The sequence below is a fragment of the Centruroides vittatus genome, unplaced genomic scaffold (genome assembly GCF_030686945.1).
Source record: "Centruroides vittatus isolate TY-2023 unplaced genomic scaffold, ASM3068694v2 contig_17, whole genome shotgun sequence".
Taxonomy (NCBI): domain Eukaryota; kingdom Metazoa; phylum Arthropoda; class Arachnida; order Scorpiones; family Buthidae; genus Centruroides; species Centruroides vittatus.
The window spans coordinates 1,022,427-1,047,033 of NW_027121033.1; the positions used below are offsets into that span (position 1 = coordinate 1,022,427).

The window sequence follows — 24,607 nt, forward strand, 5'->3', positions numbered from 1 at the left end:
CATTGTGACGAAAAACTGCGGCTCGCCATTGTGACAATATCACAATGAATAATTGTTTATTAATAATATAAAAAATTTTTAAATAAAATCTCGTAACAAATAGCGACACACACAGTTTTAGCCAGTTTTTGCCGGAAAAGTTATACAACTCCTTGCCGGATTTTTTCTACTTGGTATGAAGCTTTGAAAATTCGAGACGGTAACTGATGGGTTGTATATGATTCTGGCTTAGCTTTTGTTAAAAATTCTCACCTTTCTGATTTACAATTTGCATTTTATTTCGTTTGAATGAGTAAACCATTATAGATCATTGAAGCGTCGCGTGATATTTATAAAGATGTTTATGTAATTATAATGACAATATTCAAAGAAATTCAATTTTTGTAATAATTTGTTTAAATTCTTTTGTTGGAGAGTTGTTTACACAACATTTTAAATCCATTAGACGTAAGCAAACTTCACACAATATATTCTATGCAGCAAATGTCAAGATAATGGCTTGGTTTTACGTTAAATTTGCAAGAAAATTAGATATGTTAAATAGGCAAAATGCGAGGCTATAAACACATAACATGAATAAACTCCATATTCTCATGTCTATAGGTCCGGATTAAAACTTTTAAAGGCCCTAAACACTTAATAGACTAGCTGCCACCTATACTGTAATGTGATTTAGCAAATACTTTAATATTTTTGTGGTGGCCTTTTTTTATAGACCCTAATTTAGCTCTACCATTACAGTTTTACTCCATATGGTCCATAGTCAATTAAACAATGAAAAATTCCTGTGAGGCCTTTTACCTTGATTCTCTAAACATCTGCTTATTTTACTTAATTTAGCCATGCATGTGGACATAGCTTCAAAGTAGGAATTACATAAATTGCGGCCTTAAGCTATAGCATACAAGAGGCCTTTTCTTCTCTACCAAGTAATAATGGATAATTAATTTTTGAGAATGGAGCGGGATCGCTAAGTATGAGGCTCTAAATATCCCTAACATAGCAAAGAACAACTGTTTTTTTTTTAAGGAAGTATCTTAAATATGCGTTATTTTATTTGGGAGTAGCATAAAATTTAATTCGTTAGAAAATTTCATCACGTCCGAAACTTTGCACGTTCTTCACGCGTATGTGAAATTCCTGAACCTTGTTTAGGTGGAAGAAATTGCCATTAATTCTGTTTGTTTATAAAAATGCTAATGAAATAAAAATTAATGCAATCTGCGGTATCTTTTAGTAACGATAAATGAAGTGAATTTACAAGTGAGTTAAGTGGGAAGATAATTAACGAGCAGATCACTTGTGAACGTGTCTGGAGACGTTAATACGTCCCACAAGTCACTTAATTGAAAATCCTACTGACATCATGATTAAACAGAGAAAGATCTACGCAAATACTACTTTAAAAAAAAATCATTAAATTTCTTTCTTTCCCCTCGATAAGAAGTCGCCATTTTGGAAAATTATATCCAAGAGAATAAATAAATGATGATGTCGATGCAACAAGAAAAAATATACTTAAACTCTTGGCATATAGAATTTTATTATTCTAAAATATATTTTGTTGACTGTAAGAGTATTAAATTACCCTTATAAGGGTCAAGTTTTTGAAGCCACTTTAAAAGTTTAATATACAGATCATATATATGTATATTCAATCTATAATTTAAATTAAAAATTATTTTCAAAAGATCAAATAAAAACCGTTTAAATTATTAGAAAAATAAAATTTTTCATTATATTTCTAAGGTTAAGATATAAATTCAACTGTTAAATTCCATTTTCATAAAAAATAAATCGCCATTTTCATGAATTATGTCTAGAAAATAAACGATAATATCGATGCAATGAAGAAAAATATGCATCAAATTCTTGGCATATAGGTTTTTAATATTCTAAAAACTGTTTTATTGCCTCTAAACTTATTAAATCCACAGCACAAGATTCAGTTTTTTAAAGCAACTTCAAAATTCAGTGTTAAAAAATATCATACAATCGAATATTGTAATTAAAAATGGCAAAAAGTTAAGTAAAAAAAAAGTTGAATTATTAAAAAATAAAATAATTTAATTACATTTTTAAATAAAGCATAATTTTAAATTTAAATTTGTCTGTTATTTATTTTTTCATAATAAGAAATCGCCATTTTGGAAAATGATATCCAAGAGAGTAAACAAATGACGATGTAGATGCAATAGGAAAAAATATGCATACAATTCTTGGATATGAATTTTTTATATTGTAAAATATATTTTATCTACAGTAAAAATATTAAATTACTCCTACAAGGTCCAAAATTAAAAAGCAACTTCAAAAATTTAGTGTAAAGGCTATGCATATTCGACCAAAAATTAGAATGAAAAATGTTCAAAATTATTTTAAAAATTAAAAATTTATTTAATTAATTTCAATTCAAAATTAATTTCAATTAGTAAAAGGAATCGGTAATTATAAATGAGGGGAAAAAGTAACAGTAACTCTTCTATTGCATTATCAGAAATTTAAATTTTTAAAAGACGTCATAATATAATTATGACGTCTTATAAAAATGAAGACGTTTTCGCTGATTGGATAATTAAATAGATTAGAAAATTAAAATAATATCGTAATGATGTTTTTACTGAAATCTCTTGCTGATTGGGTAATTATAAAATTTAAATTTAAAAAACGTCATAATGTAATTAATGTCTTCGAACCGATGCAGAGAAACTTGTATACCTCCACACGATATAGTTCTTTATGAATTTAATACATTTTAATATTTATACGATAAAAATAAGTTTAAAAATATAATTTCGTTAATTAAAATACGTTATTTATATTTGAATATAAAACGTTTTTTTTTTTTTTTTAAAGGGGGACTGTATAAGTGACACGAGACGTTTCATGATTCAAATCTACGATCGTTGATTGGTTGGTTCGAATTTTAAAACTTGATTCAATTCAAATTTGAAATGCGTTACGGTTTAAAATGAAATACGAATAAATTTCATATATTTAAATAGTAATTAAAACAATAAATATAATTAAGTTTTAATTGATTAATCTTATGGGGGACAAGAATTAAAATTGAAATGTGTGTAATTCTGCGCTCTGCAGTCCAATTTTATTCACGTTGAAAGAAATTACAGGTGAAAACTAAAGCCAAACAAATTCTACTTTTTTCGTCTTAAAAAACCGATTTAATTTTTCATATTAGCAGGTTCTCAAAATAAAAAAAAATAATACTTCAAAAAAGAAACCATCTTCTGATTGGCTAATTTAAAAAAAAAAAAAAAAAAAATTGACGTCAGTCCTTAAGTGACTTCACAGAAACCAAATCGTATCCAGGAAATCCGACTTCTTCCACGGAATATAGTCCGTAATGAATTTAACTTTAGCTAAGAAATTAGAGAAAAAGAAGGAAAGAAAATATAATTTTCCAATTATACAAAAAATTCGGTAACGTATTCGCTAAGTAATACGGGTTAATTAGGTTATAAAATACAAACTCGGCCGGCAGGATACTTTACGATTGGTTAATTATAACGGTTGAAAAATTCAAAAATTCGGGAGGAATAAAACAGATGAAAAGAAATTAGCAAAGTGCACGCAACAAATTTTATCTTTTCGGTTATAATTTTCGTTAGATAGGATTGTAGAACATATCGGAAAAATGATTAAACGCAAAAGCGATAACAAATATCAGGTTATACAATCCAATGACGTGTGTCCATCCTCACTACCGACCACCCCTGCACTGATCAATATAAACAGCCAGATCTGCTCAAGTCTCATGCACAGTCAGTTGGCCTGCTACAGAGCTCTTTCACTCTTTCGGCCACCAATCTCGCAGCTCAGCTTTCTATATAGACGTGTGCACGTATACATGTATAGAGTGATGTGCATCATCTCATCCAATGTTCAATGACGTGGGCACGGTCGAAAATTGCGTTAAAATTTATATCTTGACCGTAAAAATAACCTAGGTGATTTTTTTCCTCCGAACAGTTTTTATTTAAAAAAAAAGGAACAACATGGCATCCGTGGTTCCATCTTCCAAACCCTTCATAATGCATTGCATGATGATGATGTCGGTTGTGTTTCTCGTATCCTGCGTTACGTCAACGGTACCTTCGATGACGTTCGAGGCAGCTTTCCAAGGTAGGTCCACACAATTTTTAAGTTTGACGCGTGCGAAATTCCCTTAGACGTAACCCCCCAAAAAATGGTCGGATCGGATAATTCTCATAAGTTGTCTTTTGACGTAACTATAGCAACGTTCGTCAACCTTTGACGTCACCATTATGGGTTCTCTCAATCGTTTTCATTCGATTTTTGCCTTCTCTTACTGATTTAAACGCTTGGTTTAAATAGCAATGCCTGGATTTTTCCTCCATCTTCGTCTTTAACCTCGGCACGACCAAACTAATTCGGTCGACCCCCTGCCATTCTTGCTTTCCCGCATTACGAGCGAGAGAAATCGCGTCACGTGACGTCGTCTTTACACGTGTGATTCTGATGATGAGAATAAATTTCGTATCGATCAGATAGAGGGATGGAAATCCCTTATATCAAATTTTCAGCTGCTGATGTCGATAATGGATGAGTCAGACCGTTCAGGGTACTCCTAGTTGTCCAAATTGGTCCGTTCCCCATCTGTTGTTAGTCATTCATGTAGTCATGTAACCGTTCCACCTGAACATGTTCGTTATTACGTTTTAATATCCCTCCCCGAATAGGGCATCCTTCGTTGAAATTTCTTCACGAAAATGAGACACAATTCCATTTTTTAATTAAAAAAATGAATATTTAAAACAGGGATTTAATGTCAGGAAAATTTAATAAAAAATTAGGGAATTTCCAGAGATAATTTCCTTAACTTTCGTCAATTGAATTAAATATACTTCATTCTTAATAAACCGCTTTGTTTGGATCTCGTGAGAATTGCTTGAAAATTGATCAAAATATTGCAGAATTTTTAATTGGGAATTTTAGTAAAAACTTAAAGTTTTCAGGGAAATTTAAACTGTAATTTAGGAAAATTTTAGTTTTCCTGGACTTTTTAAAAAATTTATAACTAAATTTTCTTAAAAGTATTTCAGACAACTTTTCTAAATTTAAGGAAATTTAACTTCAGTGGATTAATTTAAACGAGAGGAAAAATTTAAGAAAAATTCCCCTTCTTGAAGAAATTTACTTATGGAGGAAACGTTTAAAAATTGAAATAATTTAGCATAATGTAATACGAGAAATTCAAGAAAAATATTCAAAAGTAGGAAATTAATCAATTAATTTTTCGAAATTCAGTTAACAGATAAAACAGTCGTTATTAGGAAAACAGGAAAAAACCCCGAAATTTCCCCGAATGAAAGAAATTTACAATACCTATTTTAATACGGATATTCCTTTGGTTACGTATTTTAATTGGATTAAAAAATCCCCATAGGGAAATTTCCTGGAATGCGCAGAGAATACCCTAAGTACTGTATTAGAAATAATTTCTTTTTTACTTTTTTAACAGGTTCAAAACAGTTTGTTAAAAATTAACAATAAATTAATTTAATGGAGTATATTTTTTCTAAATAGAATTTTAAAGCTGAATAGCTTAAATAATTTATCGGGAAAACGTGGAACAATTTTCTCCATTCGTTCTCTCAACAGAGGTAGGTGCTTACGGCTCCACTTTTAAGCCCCGAAATTTAACGACTGGGCAAATGGCACCAGTTTACGACTATCGAGAAATTCGTACTCCTCGCTTAAAATTTTTGCCATCAAAAACCATTTTAAAACCAGATTTCTCGACTTCTGCCAGATCAGGAAATCTCGGGCTACGTCCATCCATCGGAACGCGCCAGCCAGAATAGAGGGGTGCCTTTAGGAGTGAAAATCCCTAAACAATTAGTTTCTTTAGGGGAGAAATGCCCACTCTGGTTCGTTTACCCCTAATTATTTATTTCTCCACGTCTTCTTTTGGGGTTTTGAGCCATTTGATTCGACAGTACAACTCGAAACGCTTTAAACACAACAGACACTTATCGATCGATTACTGTCATTCCTCAAGGGGGTGTGCAGGTCTACAGGAGATATAAGAACGGTTTGCATGACAATACCGTAGGAAATTTTCAAGTTTAGAAAATAATAAAACTATATCCCTATCGATTGGGTCATAAATTATTTGTTTACGTGTATCTATAGTAACGTTACGGCATATAACAGACTTACTCTTTAATAATGGATGATTACCGAAGAGAATAACCTTAGTAATAGGGAATGGGCGGGAATTTTATGTCATTTAGGGAAGAACTTTTCTCATAAGATAAAAAAAAAAAAAAAAATGAATGTTCTTTCTATATCGAGCCGTGGCGTAGTTAGTCACATGGCTGATGAATTCCAAACTTAATCCACTTCCAAACAATTGATTTTGAAACGTATCCATTTTGTAGGTCACGCGACGGGATCAGCGATTACGTTAGCGCTTTCTTTCTTTCTTTTTAATGCGATTATTATATTTTAAAATGGAATTTAAATTAATTTTTATAAGGGGATGTATGACCTTATCAATAAGTGAATTTTCTCGTAATATTAATAAATTTAACCGTTTTATAATTAAAATATTGATTTGAATGGGATGTTATGTAATGAAATTTTATTAATATTAAAAATTCCCTCAAATTTCTGAAGTAGAATAATTTACAAAAAAATTTTTTTTAATAAATAACCTGTGGTATATGGTTTGAAGGTTTTGGTGGTTATTGCGGCACTGGAGGTTTTTTAATCATTAATCATTTTATTTATTTATTTAATTTGTTTTTTTGAAGTTCAGGAGGGAAGAGAAAATATCAAAATAAACATGTGAGATGAAACAAACTTACACTGATTAAATGAAAAATAAATAATCGGGTTAAAGGGCTTGTGCTTTACTCAGAGATGAAATTTTATTTTATTTTTTTATTCGTGTTTCCTTACTCTCTATTTATTTAATATTGTTAAATCGAACGAAGTTTGATGTACGAGTTAAACAAATACGAAGTGAAATTGTCGAATTCATTTAAACTTCAAATTTATTTTTTAAAAATTTTTTTCTGTTTGCATTCTTTAAATTGGTTTTTTTCCCCTGTAGATTTTGAATGATGTAAGATATTTAACTGCCCATATTAAAAGGGAAATTTCAATTGTTGGGTATACATACATAAAGGGAATTTTTAACAGTATTGGAGCTTGATATCTTTGTTAAGATTTAATTTCCTTTCAATTGCTAGCGAAAAGTCATTCTGATTACACGTCCAGTCAGGGAAAATACGCCAAATACATTTGTGAGATAGGGACATTTTAGGGATTTTTTAAAAATATCTTGATTTGTTAGAATATTTAATCGTTTAGAAAAATATACGAAAGAGCAGCAATAAAAAATTAAACCCTACATTTCTAAGAAACAGGAAATTTTTATTTAAAAATGGTAGGGAAGGTTAGACGTCTCGAGCATTTAAAAGAATATTAGGGATTTTTAAGATATATTTAGAGATGTGGGGATTTTTTGGAATATTTTAAGTATGTGGGTATTTTTGAGGAATATTTTTAATGATATTAGGGATTTTTGAGGGATATTTTTAAGGATATTGGGAATATTTACAGACTATTCTAAAAGATATTGGGAGATTTTGGAAATTTTTTAAATTTATTTTTAAGGCTATTGTGATTGTTTTGAGGATATTTTGTGGTTGTTAGATTTTAGTGATAATATAGTCATTAAAATTAAAAAGTTGTTTAATATATTAGAGAAATTTATTAGGAAAGTAGTATGACGTTTGAGGAATATGTAGGAGGAATAATTATAGATTATTATTTTTTTTTAATTTGAAAAATTGTAAGTCATAAAAAATTCTATAATGTAATGATTAGAAAGATAATTACATAATTGACAGCAAGACATTTCGGGAGATTTTAAAATCGATATAAATATAATAGTAGTATCGAAAAAAGGGATATTTAGGGATTTTTTTTCTTGATAGTCTGGAGTCATTAAAATATTTCAATTATTTAGAGAAATAATCGGAAAGGAGAAAAGTAGACAATTTTTTCAAACTTTTTCCTATTTATTGTTATTTAAGTGGAAGATGTTAAAAATGATAAGAAATATAAATAAATTAAGGTTCTGTTTAGAAAGTTGGCGATAATTTCAGGGATATCAGGGATCAGGAAAATATCCCCAGACTGGTATAATTTTTAGGAATTTTAGGGGTATTTTTAGGGATAAATAAGGATAATTTTTTAGGGATCGTAAAGGTACTTTTAGGGATAATTAAGGGTAATTTTCAGGGATCTTAGGGGTATTTTGAGGGAAAATAAGAAAATATTAAGACAAGAGAAAGGTGTAAAATGTGAGAGAAGGCGGCTGTCAGGGAATAGGGATTTTTAAGAGGGATAATTTGTGGCTACTTTTTACTTAAAACATTTGTAATTTTTCAACATCTTAAAAAGTTCTAGAATATAATTTTTAGAAAGATAATCACGTAACTGATAGCAAGACATTCTTGTGCGATTTAAATCTACTACTACTACTACTACTTTGCTGCCTTTGTCCCTTTGCAGGGGTAGGCCTCCTGGATCTTGCGTTGCCACTTTCCTCTATCCAAAGCGTCCCCTTTCTCCAGTCCTACTATTTTCATATCCGAGGCCCCTGTTGCTCGGGGATTAGAATACAGCAACCGTATCCTCTGCGTATCGTAAAAGGCGATTAAAAGAGGTTGGCGTCAGGAAGGGCATCCGGCTGGAAAATTTTTCGGCTTCAAGAAATAATGAATAAGGATCTTGTGCGATTTAAATATAGTACTGTATTGATAAAAGGAATATTTAGGGAATTTTACAAGAAAAATAAATAAAGGAAAATGTCTAAAAAATATGGATTTTGCTTGATAAGTCTAGTTTTATGCTGTTGAATGGAAGAATATGGAGGTAAATATTTGCTTTAAATTTTATATAGTGGCATAAGGAAAGGAGCATATTCGTATACGCCCCATCTCAAAGGTATATTCCCGAATTGAATGGCATAGAAGGTGCATAAAATGGAGAAGTTTTCAAAAAATAGTGAATCGTTTCTTTCTACAGTTTGATTTTTTTCGTTCGGATGTCCTTTTTTTGTTATCGTAAATCGCATTTCACACTCCATTCAGCTCTGTAATAAAAGTTTCGTGGGTGAAGTACAGAAAAAAATTTTTTTTTAAATTCTAGAAGAAAGAAAGATAATTAACTTTTTCAATGCTTTAATATTATTAAGAATAATCTAACCATAAGATGGCCAAAAGTCTGTTAACCGTGTATTTTGGGCCACCCCGTATAAGCATTAATTGCGTAAAAATGGAATTAAATTAGGCAAATGATTAGGGGTATGCGCTTATTTTGCGGTTGAGTGATTCATTATAAATTTTAGTACTAGGAATGTGCAAATGATCCACGACAAAATTTCTCGATATAATGTAATTATTCCATTAGGATAGTTTCATTAAGGGTGCTTTTAGGGTTGAAATTCTCATACAGTAATAGTGATAACAGTATGTACTGCACGCTTATATTGTATATAAATGTAAAGTATGAAGAATTCCACAGAAATTGTATTTTGTACAACAGGATCCATAAGAAACTGAAGACTTTTACGTATACAGTATGTTTTTATTGTTTAGATTGTTATTTCGTGTTCTGTACGCGTGTTTAGCTGCTTATTTAATGTACCGTGTGATTTCTAGAATCGTATTTTATACAAGAAATAGAACACGCTAACTTACTCATACATGAAACATGACAAAATTATATTTAGTAGAGACATACGAAACTATTGGCCTTCATAAGAAAATACAAAACGTGGACAGAAACTGCCAAGGAAATTTGCAGCCTTCAAACGGTTTTGTAGATTTTTTTTCCTATATAAAATTCTAGAGAAGCGAGCTGTAAAATTAAGACTTTATAATTAATTACCATTATGGATTGATCTGTAGATAATGACTTATGAATGCTAAAGCTATTGTGAAGATAAGACTCTTTGTAAAAGAAGTAGGGTTTAAGGATTAGGCCTATGACGTAAAAGTAAGAGGTAAAAATATTGAAAAATAAAATGTAGAGATAAACATAGATTACAGGAAAACTAAGAATATACTAAAAATACAAAGACTCCAAGAAAAGAAATAGAAACCATTAAGAAATAAAACTACAGCAGAAACAAAGATTTATCGAGAAATGGAACAGAAAGAACTTCCAAAGACAAATTCACGAGGAAAAACACAAAACACCAAAGACAAAGAATCAAGAAGAAATAGAGCACAATAGGGCTACTTCTTAGACAAAGATGCATGAAGAAACAGAGTAGAGGACCTGGCTACAACAAAGATCTTTACACAACGTTTACCGTCCAGTGTGTCTTCCGCCTAGTATATTCTAATACAATGCTGATTTTTTTTTCGGTTGACGTAGGTATTATTTCTGAATAAAAAATCCATGACGTAAAGTTTCATACGCAGGATTTTCCAACATTATCGAAAGACGAGTAGAGTAAGCATTTTTACTGCACCAGTGGATATTTATGAATGACGAAGGCAGTTCAATTAAGCCAAACATTTTGTTGTTGTTAATTGGAAGTGATCCACGTCAAGTAGGCACGTTATTAGTCATGCGCAATTGATTCAACACCTGACCCGTTAAGCATACCCCATCAAGCTTATTCAGCAAGGCGATAAAAATCAATAATCTTTTATCGTCATTATAAATTCGAATTTATAGTGGAAAAAGCGATTGTAAAATCTAATAAAAGCATCCGTTTGCTTTGACAAGTAAATCCATCCTAACGAAGTCATTAGTTGGGGATTAAGTGTTGGTTCCGGCCAGTTTGCCAACTTCAAAGCAAAGTAATATAGGAATGTTGAAGCCGGCGTGAGAGAGAAAAGAGGGGCAATTCGAAGAACGTGAGATTTACAACTCGTTGCTGAATGAGAATTTAGTTTCAAAGTAGCCTTAGAAGACTTTTTTTTTCTGTCACGCAATGTCGAGTTTGTCTCGTAAATTGATGAGATTTCGTACTCTTTCCGATGATATTTCGTGTTTCTTTACACGTATATTTTGTATTAAGTGTAAAAAATACGAAAGATTTGCTTGTTTATCTCATATTTGTGTTATTTAATGTATTCTGGCTGGCTTAATTTTAAGTATAACAAAGTCTAGACAATACAGGATGGACATTGTGGAATTCTAAACAACATACAAAATGGGATGTGTACATATATAATGGATACATACAAAGGCGTGTCACAAGAACATGTTTAGTTGTATTTTAAAATGATTTTGAATGTTTTTGTGCAAATACTTTATGCACAATAGATGTTAAAACTACATTGCATAAGTTATGCATAATAAAAATTCATACTGCATGAGTATGAAATTTTTATTATGCATATTCAATTTCAGTAGCAAAAGTATCGTGGATGCATCTGTAAGCTTTGATTAAACTAATATGTATGCTTCTGTAAGTACTTTGGTATACAGTATTATATGCATGCAGTCTTGTACGTGCATACAAGACGATATACGCGAAATGTTCTTTTTCTGTGTATACAAAGATTATATCAAGCATACAAAGTGTGTACTCGTATACAAAACTATAGTCGTATGCATAGCATTACAGGTGCATACATTAGCATTTTAAGCAACGTAATTATTATAGTATGTATACAAAAAGTGTTTTGTGAGGGAATAATATAATATGTAAAGCCCTTCATCCATAAGCATGCAAAGTACAACTATCAGAATAATTACGGTATTATACATATGTACAAAAGACGTTCTACACGAAAATGGATAATATGCTTTGAATATATATAGAGTAATTATGTATGCAAGGCTGCATAAGTATGCACAGACGTTCTGCAACCGTGTACTGCAATGACATGCTTCACCCTACAATTTCTAATAAATACAATAATGCGATACTGAACTTCACACACACTTATAAAACAGAACGTAACACACAGGCTACACTCGTGCACCTAAGTTTGTTTTGTTTCCTTATCAAACTCAACTGTTTTGTATTTCTAATGAACTTATTTATCTGTTTAGTTATCGTACACTGCACGCTATTGACGAATCGAGTAACGTGAATGAGTGGAGTGCTTTTATTATATTATTTCGAGAGGAGAATAATGTCTGTAATTTTCTCGACTGTGTAGTATATTTTTTTTGGGGAGGGGGAAATTTTCTTCCAGCTCTATCTAGACAATAACCTTAAAAGTTTTATAGAATATAAACTGCAGAAGATGCGACATTTTGAAATCACAAAAATGTCGAGTGTTTTCATTAAGTACGTAGATAAATCGATAAATTTTCTTCTTCCTAACCGAAGGCTAATAAAGCTTCTTACTCGAGAAGGGTATAGATCTTGTTTAGAGGCTACTTTTTTCCTGTTTTTCTCTCCCGTGTTTCTATATTAATCATATCGGAGCTCTTTGCAAGTTTTTGAAATTAAAGAAATAATAATAAAACCAGTAGAAATAGTGGGAAAAAAATCACAAAAAGGCAAGAAAATACTCTACTGTTTTTATTTAATTCCATTTTTTATGATTAAAAAATAAATTATTATTTTTTTGACACTATAATCCGAACGACGCTTCGATCGTCGCGTGGTCAAATAACATAGCGCGATTATGAAAATGATGGTGCGGTCAACGTAGTCATTTATTTTCGTTTTATTTTTATTTTTCAACAAGATAAGGTTTAATATTTTAAAAAGTTCTCAAGGGTTGAAGTTTCAACAGCCTGCTTTTAAAATATTAACAGATACAAGCCACGTTGAAAGAAGATGGAGGAAGGGAAAAAAAGAAATGGCGTGTTGGAAGTTGTATTCTGAATGGATGCGGTAAAGGAACATTTTTTTTTTCTTCTTTTTTTCACAAACGGTGGAATAAAGATTGCTGAATAAGAAGCGACATGCTCTTAGATTGCTTACAAAGAAACTAATAAGCAGTTTGTTTGAGCACAATTACGTCCTGAAGATGCAGTTGATGTGGATCAATTCTGTCCAGGGTTATTTCGCTGTTGGAATATTCAGTGTATTCATATTCATAAGTTAGGCAAACACACACACAAAAAAACAAAGCATTCACAAAAGAATTAAGAATTATTAATACGCAAACACGTGTTTTCCCCCCGTATTTCTGTTCCTTTCTTCTTTGAGTAGTGTTCTCTACACACGAATCCATACTGGCAATTGAATTTTTAAAAGAAATCTACACAATTTGCAGCTGTCATAAGTGTTTTTGAATTGATAAAATTTAAATTTTTGATTGTTTCCAGCCTTCTCAGTTCCTGTTGTAATCAATACTTTGCGCGGTTATAAGTAAAATGGCTGTTTGTAGGGCCTTCAGAGCTTGTATGGAGCCAGGGATGAGAAGGGCCCCTTTTATAACATAAATTTTTGGGAGGTAGGAACTACTCGGATCCTAATTTTTCTCTGGGTCTCGAGACCTGTCGAAGGTGTGAAAAAATCCACAGCATCTCCTCCTCGACGTCTTTATCTGTTTGTCAGGAGCAAATGAGGTTGAATATATTAGCGAGGTTTAGGCCGAAGTTTTAAACGGGAAAACGGGTACGTCGGACGTTCTGCGCCGCTTTCCTGTAAGCCTAGAAGTTTGACAATGGCGTTTGGAATGTAGAGCATGATTTTCACTGACTTTCCAAACGCCATTGTTAAACTTCTAGGCTTACAGGAAAGCGGCGCCGAACGTTCGACGTACCCGTTTTCACGTTGAAAACTACCTCAACCTCGCTATTAATTATTTATCAGGAAATACGTAAAATTTTTATCTTAATTAACTGAAAAACAGTAAATTTTATACAATTTACAAGACAGGAGACCATAAAAAATACGAATACATTTCCGTGTGGAAGTAAATACTCGCAGGGAACACAAAAGACAAACGTGATTAATACACTAGGTATGCAAACTAATCCTTTATTGGATATGCTTTATAAATCATACGAAGGGAGATAAAGGCTTGAAATGGCGGGGTGATGAATTATAGTCTTGTGTTTCCCCAGTAACGAGATGAAGAAGATTAACAATTATTAATAAAATCAATTATTATTGTTATTAAATGAGATTTAAAAATGTAAATCATCATCTTTGACAGGGTACATAAAAATTGATTTTCCTCTTCACCAGAATAATTCCTCTTCACTTAGATAATCATTACACAAAATTGAGCTCCGGCGGTTCAATTTGGATTGAATTATGTTTCCCGTTCTGGCCCAAATTCTATATTTTCGACTCGGATTGAATTCCAGCTTAAAACTCGATAGTTTCTTTCCATTACTCCTTAACTCTTCTGAACATCACTCTTCCATTAAAATCATTTTCATTCGTCCAAAACCTAATCCCATTCTTACTTCCAACCATTCTTCCATTCATCCATAAAGTTTAATGCAGTATCCTTTCCCCTTCTGTCTCTCTCTTAGATTGAACATCATTTTTCAAACCTTATTAACAGTGTTGCCCCCTCCAGAAGGAATATTCATCTGTATAAGTAATGATCATCTTTCATAGTTGTTTCCTTATTGAATCCTTACTCCCCTGAGCTTTGGAGATTATAGTTTTGTAATTAAAAAACTGTACCTAAATTTGGTTTAAAATTTCTACAGAAACATACTTTGTAGTCCTTATTTTCTATTGTTGTACCCTTTGAATACTCCAGTTTGGTTTATTTGTATACGGTAACGTGACACGTGGGCGATCTGCCGAGGAGAGCTGCATCTCTGGAAAACTTCATACGGAAAAATGGTCCTTATTTAGGTGTTACAAACGTGAAAAAATCCGGAAAACCCACGTGACAAGCCCATTAGCGAGGTACGAACCCACGACTGTGTTCAGTGGAGCCAATGGTGGGCTGCTCCAGTTTGGTTCTGGGCACGAATTTAGAAGCTTCGCATCATTAAAACCTCTATAGAAGTATGCAAAAAACTCTATAAATTACGGCCAGATCACCTGAATTTTATAAATTTACAAGCCACAATGTGGTATACGACTTGGCCATAATTTATGCTCCTTATGGACAAACCTGACGCTCAATGGGTTCAGCTATGTGACGGTGAATGGGTAAACGATGCATAAATCATACTATTTGGATTAAAATAATAAAAGTTGAAACACTTGAGGTTATTTATGATGAATAATTAAAGTATTTACGCTATGCAAACTGTTATTTATCCTGTAGAAGCAACCATCTAAAGGTTTGTTCGATTTACTTCATTCTAAATACAAGCTTTGCTAATGTTTAATTCTTTATACAAGACAAAGTGTAATTTAAGGTTCCTAAATTAACCAAACTGAAGTTTATTAGGTAAATTTTTACAAATTATAAACTGCAGTTCATAAATTTGAATTTCTTAAATCTCTAGAGTGAGTTTTATAAATTTACGAAAGCATTCTTAGTCGTAAGTAATTATATGTTTCGTAATATGTATAATATATAAAAAATAAATTTTTAACTAAACAGACTCTTACTTAAGAGATAAATCTGACATTTTTCTCCAGAAACAAATTTTTTAGTAAGTGATGCAAAAATATCCTCCTAGAACGAAGCATATTCTTTATTAAGTGATTCAAAACATAAAGATCTTTCAAAGAATAAATTCATAAACCACCCCACGATACGAAAACCAAGCACAATTATTTTTTGTTAAGCAAAGCAAAATCCGCAAAGAAGCATTCTCCGGTTGTGTAAATTTTAAAACGCTTAACAACAAGCGCCAACATAAATCTCGGCGGCGCGCACAACTCTTCAAAACTTTCCCTCTCATTACTATCTCCCCAATTTATCTGCTTCCTGACTTATCTCTTTCCAGCCGAACCATTTGAAGTGCCTCGCCGGAAAAGAAAAATAATTAGGATTAACATGTGTGCCAGCGTTTGTACCTCCCTTCGTCATCCATCGCCTTCTGCAACGTCACAAAACTCCAGTCGCGCGCCTCATTCATACACGACATCTGTTCGAGTCAGAACCAAATTCGCTTTCGATCCCCTTTAAAAGTATCGTCCAGGAAACGTTATTAAGTTTCCATGCAAAGCCAAACGTAATTAATGGCCATGTCGAAGTATTGTAGTTCTCCCGTCATAAGGGGACGTGGTCTGTCCCCTCAGATAATGGCCTCGTTCCCATAAATCAATGAATCACCGCGAGGGGGAGTCAAGTAGAAAATCCGCCATTTTGTCGTAATTTCCTGAAAGATATTGCTCGGTTCCTGTTTATTGTGATTTTTGTAAACGGTTTGCAATAAGTAATTACGTTTTAAACAACAATTCGGAAAGGGAAACGCGAGGGAACTAACGATCGATTTTATAATCTCCATTTAAATGTCTTCGCAATTGTCGACTGCGTAATGGAGTTATTGTCTCAGTTGGATTGTTATTAATACGGTTATTACGCAGTTGGGAGAGCGTCTGTCATCTTGATCGATTTTTCGAGAAGATCAATCGATCGTATCGGAGTATTTCTCCCGATTACTCCCCCCTCTCCGTGCAGTGGAAGCAGTTTTAGCAATGTTAATCGCTCGAGTTTGCGTGTAATGATGGCCAATACCTCAACCGGGTATCGATTGTTTGTATGTTATAGCTCGCCCCTGCCGAATAATTATCGAAATTAATCGGTCACGTGACCGCGTAATCGCGTTCTTGCCCAATGGCTTCACTTGCCGGCGATCGATCCGATCGAGTTCATCGATCAGTCACCGAGTTAATTTGCGCTCACAACGACAGAAAATTCATTTATTTTTACTCCGGTGTACCTTTTTTTTTGGTTTGTGTGTGTGTGTGTGTGTGTGTGTGTGCATGCATGTCTGTGTGCGGTATTGGAAACAAAAAAAAGTCACCGATGCAGTTATTAAGTGGGGTGAGTTCTGTTCGCTGTCTATCGATCTTTCGATTGCTTCTGAATTATTGATTTTTCGGACGGGGGGAAGAGTTTTACTTATTTAAAAGGGCCCCAAAAATCTGATTACGTACGGTGGACAAACCGAGTAGAAAGTTGTGCAAGAATTTTAATCGGTTGGGGGCGATCGTGCTGTCATTAGTCAAGTGATCGCTGATTATGTCGAAGTTAATGATTGTGTGTAATTTGGCCAGGGATGTTGGCCATTTTAAAAATTCGTTAGGGATATTGATCAGAATCAGGTTAAAGGAAGATATTGCGAATTATCTCGGTACGCGGGAGGGGGGGGTGGATTTTACTACAAATTCACTCGATAAGGGAAGTTTATTCATTAAGACCTTCCATACTTTCAATCTTTCTTATCCTTCCATGAAGCCACACGCTTCGCTAATTTGCATATATTTGCGTTTTGGCACCTGGAAACATTCTCGGGTCGCATTAGAAACGCTATTTTAAAAAAAATTTTCTAGAGTTTCTGAAGTTTTGGCGCCTTGAAACAAGCTTTAAAACGTTTATACACATTGGTAATATCTCTTGCTTTTCTGAAACATATTTTATGGCACCGTAATTTTTATATTTGAAGGAAACTTTATCTACATTTTAATGCCTTGTACTTTATAGTCTTCTGCATTTTGATATTCTGTAGATTTTCCTGTAAATTTTAATACTTCTAACGGTTTCCAATTCAAGATTTTCTAGCAAGTTCGTGCGTATGTTTCTCAGAGGTTCAAGGAGTCACCGTTTATCCTCACCGTACAGGTATAATACATTACCCAGATCAGATTGGGCCCACTACTGAACATTACATTCGTGGGTTCGTGCCTGATCAATGAGGGATTTCCCGGGTTTTCTTTATGCTCCTAGAAAACCCCCTTAGCAGATCGCTCTTGTGTTGTGATGCCTCAAGCCCATCAAATCACCGATCACACTATATTGCTCTAATATGAGTGCACAGTGACACCTTGGATTACTCTGAAGAAATTCTTTATGATGATCAGCATTTTTATAAGGATTTAACACGAAAAAACACTCAGAACGCGAGCAGCGTAATTAATATTTTATGAAATTCTAAAAGCCAGTGATTACTTGATTGATGCAGTGACATTGCTTGGCTTGTCACGTGATTGGCACTCCGTGATATATTGTAGGAAGAGGTCATTTTGCGAATTGGAATTTACATTGCAAATTCCAAATGTAATATCATAATAAGTTGTGACAAATTACCGATTATCATTAATTGTGCTTCCTAATATGTTACAAATTATGCAACCCATCACGCGATTACCCCTTTCCTCACTTTTTTGAATAATAAATCGCATTACTCCTTAGATAATTCCAAATTCTGCGTTATATAATGCATTTCAATCAATGAATCAATATAATTGAGTCATCTCGTTCCGTAACATCGATTTAATAGTTTAATTACGCGAACGAGATCGCAGGATAAATGCGCTCAGCTGTTGAAAATCCGTGAAGTTCCCCACATTGCAAACTTCCTAAACGTCCAAATTTTATAAATAAATCCAAAAATATGCCAAGTTTCATAGTTTAAGTAAGTAAATAAGCTCATAAGTTAAAAGTTATGCGCGTGTTTTACATAATGGTGCCGGTTCATGCAGATTCGAAGCTGGCATAACGGCTCTGAAGTGTCCTATTGATAGGCCTTCAGTGTAAACAGTCAAACAGGTTAGACTCTCTCATCTTTGTGTATTTAGAATTTCAAACAGATTAGACAGTCTGGTGTCTGAAGTTACCATTAGCTTCTGTAGCTTACTAGACTTGTAGATCCTCCAAAATGCGTGCAGAATGGGTTGTTGTACCTTAAAAAAGCTACTGACAGGTTAGCAACTTACAAACTGCAATTTTACATTTGAATGATTGATAGGTTCGCGAAATTTTGTCGAAAATGAAATCACGCGATATATTTAACCGTTGTTAGTGACGTGTATGGTAGTAGCATTAACGTGAATGATTGTAGTAGCACGTGATCACAGTTTTCTATTTTGTAGCATGTTCTTGAATTATTTATTACCCCTTAACTGTTATACATTATGAGAACGAAAGGCTTACGTAACCATACAATTTTAAATTCCATTTATTTAATCAATTTCATCGCGACACACGTGACACGATCGTATCTTTTATATATAATCACGATTATTCGTATTGTTACGTAAGAGGATTAAGAAATTAGTTAAATTATTTATTGTTACGTCACTTAATGGATAGATAATTTTGTCATTAACACGTGATATAATTGTCTTTTTGAATAATCGTAACAATCGATAAAAGACGCGTTCGTGACGAAATTGATTACGTTCTGATGCGATCCTGTGACGTAACAATTATTTATTGCTATGATTATACGTCATAGGGTTATATCGGGTCATAATTAATTTCGTCAGAACACGTAATATAATTACATCTTTTATTGTTACGACTGTTCGAATTGTTACGTCGATTAATATTTTTTTATTTTTTTAAAGTTTAACTGATAACATTATCGTGACAGAGAAGTGTGAGCTTTGTCTAAACACTGAGATATGTAAATCACACAGTGTTTCTTGTGAAATGTAAATTTTATAACACTACTTTTGTTTAGTTTTTCTCTTCTTTCAAGTGTTGTTTCGGTTGTAAAGTACTCTAGTGTAGCCCCATTTTATTACATTTTCTTAATCTCACGCACGTGTGGTGTGTGTACTTTCACCCAATACTAAATTGAGATCGAAGAAATGAGATAAAGCTTAGTTTATCGATTACCCATTTAAACAAACTACAAAAAGTTTGGCAAAGTTTTAAAGGCTCCATGCCACTGTCTTTACAATCACTGATAAAACAGAACGATTAAGTGACTGGCCATAACTCGGCCAACAACTTTAAAAGTTTTGGAAGTGTTTACCTCTACCCACAATGGCTTGTAGTTTTTAATTTATGTTAGCATACATCCGACGGAATGAATTATCAAAATCGTCACCTGAAGCGCTTTAAAAGCGTTATGACGTACTTAAATGTTACGGAATTCCGTTTTATATTTTATTATTATGCTTGTGTAAAGTGTAGATGTCGAGCAGCTGTTCGTAAGGCGATAAGCCAAACTTTTATAGCCTTAGTTCCTCGCTTCACCGCTAGGTAGCGCGGCGATCACGAAACCGCCGCTAGGTAGCGCGGCGGTTTTAAATTCCTCCTGTGACTTAAAAACCGTTATTTTTAATTCTTTCTACCATTGTTTCGTAACAATAAAAATATTTTAAGTGTCACTTACGCAATCAATTTCGTAGGTAACACGTGCAAGATTAAACTCAATCGAGACCACGTGAATTTCGCGTAAATGTCATTTACTCGCTGTTACGTCAAGCCTGTTTGCCATCGAATTATTACGTCATTAAACAATAAAGTAGTAGAATGCATTCGAAGATAATAGGGAATTTAACAGGGGAAGTTCGTCACACTGCTTCATTGGGTCGTAAATTCGGTTGACCTAACTAAATCTGTCAAATTTTATGTTCGATAGAAACTAATCAAATTTATGTTCTTGTTGAGTTAACACGAACATAAATTTATGTTTTAGCCACCACGTGACGCTTTGTAACTCTACTATCAGAAGTGTTGCCAGATATTTTAATATTTTCTCTACAAAAATCTGATCATTTGTAGGGTAGATTTATTATTATAGATATGACTCTCTACACTCTGTATATTTACTGAGGGTTAAATTATTAATCATTTACAAATGTTTGTGTGTTTTTCACGCTTATTATATGCGCATTACGTGTATTAAATGCGCTTGGACAATCGCAGAAATTTTTCCAGAGGGGATGCCACTCCTTGAGCTATTTTATGGGAAAATTGTCCCCAGTTAGGTGCTTCTAACGTGAAGAAAACCCGGAAAAATCTATCTGGCTTGTGGCGAGACTCGAACCCACGACCAAGAACAGTCTTGTGCATTTGGCCACCGGTGTACGTGAGGTTACTTATCTCTTTACAATTATAATTTGTGAAATTTTTATTCGATTCTGGATAGGGCAAGTGCCAAGTTTGCCCCCTTCTGCGGACGCCCTTATGATATAAGGCATCGTTTGGGCCTCTGGAAAACGGCCCTCTTAGCGCCCGGAGTGAAGAGCAAAAAGCAAAACGTTATAAATCACCGTCAGTGAACCTTGTCGAACCTAACTAAATTTCCGTCTTAAAGATTATAAATTGCAATTTTAATGTTATTAAACCTTAAATCGTTTAAGATCTTCTAAGGTATTTCGCTTGGAACGAAAGCGGCACCACGCATTTCGTATGCAGAAAACAATTCAGCGGGCGTATATTTTTAGTAACAGAAATTCGCGGAAATTTCCGAATGGAACAAGTTTTCGGCAATCATTAGATTACTTGTAACATTAACAATTTTCGAATTTTTAACTTTAAAATGTAATTTCTAACGCGGCGGCGTCATAAACAATTTGTACAAATTTGTTAGGGGGCAAAAGGAACGTATGCAGATTACCTCTGGTATGTTAATGCGATTTTATGATTAAAGATCAAGATAAAATTTCATTCTCGCTTTCACCAAAGTAAATTATGCATCGCGGCATCAAATTATATTCCCTTACACCAGACATGACATCACACGTCTCTCTCTAATGTGTTAAGTCAGAAAAAAACAAAGTGTGTATGTGTGTGTGTGTTTTTTTTAAATTATTATTATTATCGTTAAAGGTCAATTGTTATTCTTCGAGGGGGGAATTTTTTCGCTTATTATTATCGTTCCGCCAGAAGTCATTGTTTACATATTCGTAATTTTTGATTAAAAATTTTCACCAAATCGCCGATGCAAAGTAATCTAATTTGGTCGAGAGGAAATTGAGTAGAAAAATCGTTGAATGTAGCACGAAAACCCATCTCTTGCACCAGTGTATTTTTTTCTTTTTGTGTTCTCTCTCGTGTTTTTTCTTTGTAACAAGAAAGTGTGTGCTTTAATCCTCTCCCCTGTAATGACACTTCTCCTTTTATGAAAGAAGACCAAGAAGAAAAGGAAGGGGGAGAAGTGGTAGTAGTAGTAATACACAACTTTTGGTAGCCCGGAGAGTATGGCAATTTCTAACACAGTGTCCGAAAGGCCCATAGCTTCTTAAGAGAGCCACTAAACTCACATAAAAGCGATGGAAGGCCCAATAAAGAGGGACATAAATCGTTCGTTACTGCGTTAAAATCGGGCCCAATGGAGTTGGAGCAATTTAAAAATCTTCTCTACGATATCCGCCCAATTTTTAAAAGAACCCTCAAACTATTGTTTAATCTTTCATTTATTGTGTTCACTAAAATGTTGTAGACTTGCTGCAGTAGGGGGAGAAAGGAGAGTATTTTCATCAAGAAAGTAATCTAAAAATATTTGTAGAGAGAACTTTTTAATCTCTTTTCTATCATTTTCACCGAAATTACAAATTCTTATTTCTTGTCCTCCTTTGCCGACAGATAAAATTACATTACTGTAATCTTATCTATCATTTGTCACCTCCAATAAAGCATGTGCACTTGAATTATGTAAGAAATATATATTTTAATACTTTAGAAATTTATTACTATTATTTATCTATAATTAATTACTTTAAATTTAACTTTTGGAATAATTACAATTACAAAAACAACAATAAAAAAGTATATACATAAATTCAGTAAACAAAAGAATTTGTTATCACTATCACTTTGTCGTCTCCATCTTGTTTATCAAAGCGACGGGACGCGATGCGGAGAGCGTTAAGCAACACGACGCATTCGAATTTAAATATAGCGCTAATAAGGAGCGCTAATGCGTTTTTGGATCTTAATTGCTATATAAATCAGAAAAATAATAACCTAATTAATGATTAATACCAAAATTACTCTCCTACAATTACAGTGAATATATCTAATTGCTAATATGCAGACGTATCGATTAGCCTATGTTTAGAACACTTAAAAGTACCTATTGGGCTGCAATTTTGAAATTGCAGACCTATACATTCCTATCGTCTGTTTGTCTGGCTGTTTGTTCTTTGTAAATCTCGAGAATGGATGAAAATCGAAACCAGATTCGAAAAGCTTAGGGGAAGAAGGCCTCGATTAACTATATACGAACGTCCGGGTTGGACCGGAAGTCACGTGATTTCAATTCAAAATTTTCAGCATCACTCGATCATTATTACAAGTACGATGAACTGTACTTAGTTTAAATTAAAATATGATTAAAAATTGCCTCCTTATCTTTATTTGTGTACGATACACATTCATTTGTACCGAAGAAAGCTCCTATTATATAAAAACCAAAATGGAAATCCTATAAAATAAAATATACAAGAATAGGAACAACCTTTTATAGAAGACCAAAAAGAAAAAAATTTGATACATACATCAATGTATAATTTATTATTTTATCAGTTGTATTTTCTTTTGTATACATTATTTATTATATTCTCCACTGTGTATTCTTTATTATATATTATTTATTGCCATTGTAATATTTGTTTTATTTCGTAAAGTAATTGATGCGATGTATTTTACACCATATAAGATTTATTTTCTTATTATATTTCCTGATACGGCTTGTAAACAGTGAAAACAGTGAAAGAGAAATACTGTTGTTTATCATTCGAAATTCTTTTACTTCATATCCAAAATATATATTCTGTTTACTAATGTTTTGTCGGGTTTTCTGTATTATTTGTAGTTTCATTACGTGTAAAATGTGTTCGTTCTTCATTCTTTAGTTTCATATCTAAAGAATTTTCCAGTATGCTTCATTTTTAGCAAATTCTGTGATGTGAAACTGCAAGAAATGAGGCAAACTGGCAAATTTTGTGATGTAAAACTGCAAGGAAACTGGCAAAATCTGTGATGCGAAACTGCAAGGAATGAGGGAGGAAGCTGGCAAATTCTGTAGACATGAAAGACTGCTTCATTCTTTACAGCTTCATATCTATAGTTCTGTTCATTCTTTATAGTTTAATTACCCACGTTTGTAGATGCTTCCAGTTTCTTCATTCTTTATAGTTTCGTTATACTGATAATATTTGCCAGCTCGCTTCATTCTTTACAGTTTTATTACATTTGTAGAAGCGGCATTATCTTGTCGCGTTGTATTTTTCCTTTCTTCGTAAAGTGTGTAATATTTATCGACCTTTCTTGCTATATAAATCTTCCAGTATTTTTATTCACGTGTCACCAAATATGTTAATGGAAATTTGTGATATTCTTAGAGATTTTTAAATTTTTTTTTATCGACTATTTTGTTTCATAGAATGTATAAAAACAAAAACAACACGGCCACAAGTAAACAACCCACGCAAGACTAAGTCAACATTATAAACCCATGCAAGAGTCTACAATATAAAGAAAATGCAGTTAAATATGTATAGGATGTGTTTCTAATCGATAAATTCATTTACACTTCCTTAATTATAAGTTTTGGCATTTTGTATCGAATTTTAAAGCGTTCGTAGGATTAAAATTTTCTCTGAAACAATTTTTCCAGTGTTATACCTAAGGGTACAGTCTTACACATGACTTATCCTTTGCCATTCATTCTTGAAATTCTGTACATCGGAGATAAGTTATCTTTTAATCCAAGCTTTAACGAACGATACAAACTCTATAAAGTTTTTCTTTCGTGAGTTTTCATGCTCCAATGCTAACGTTTTCCCCTG

General features: G+C 32.9%; 1 protein-coding gene across 1 annotated transcript in view; it reads left to right on the forward strand.

Annotated features, from left to right (window-relative positions):
* The first annotated feature begins 3,775 nt into the window (after positions 1-3,775).
* LOC136969095 (pikachurin-like) overlaps positions 3,776-24,607 on the forward strand; it is a 74,299-nt gene continuing 53,467 nt past the window's right edge. The window contains exon 1 of the mRNA XM_067263199.1: positions 3,776-4,143. Coding sequence (XP_067119300.1) covers positions 4,017-4,143 — 127 coding nt within the window. The 5' untranslated portion in view covers positions 3,776-4,016. The remainder of the gene's footprint in view (positions 4,144-24,607) is intronic.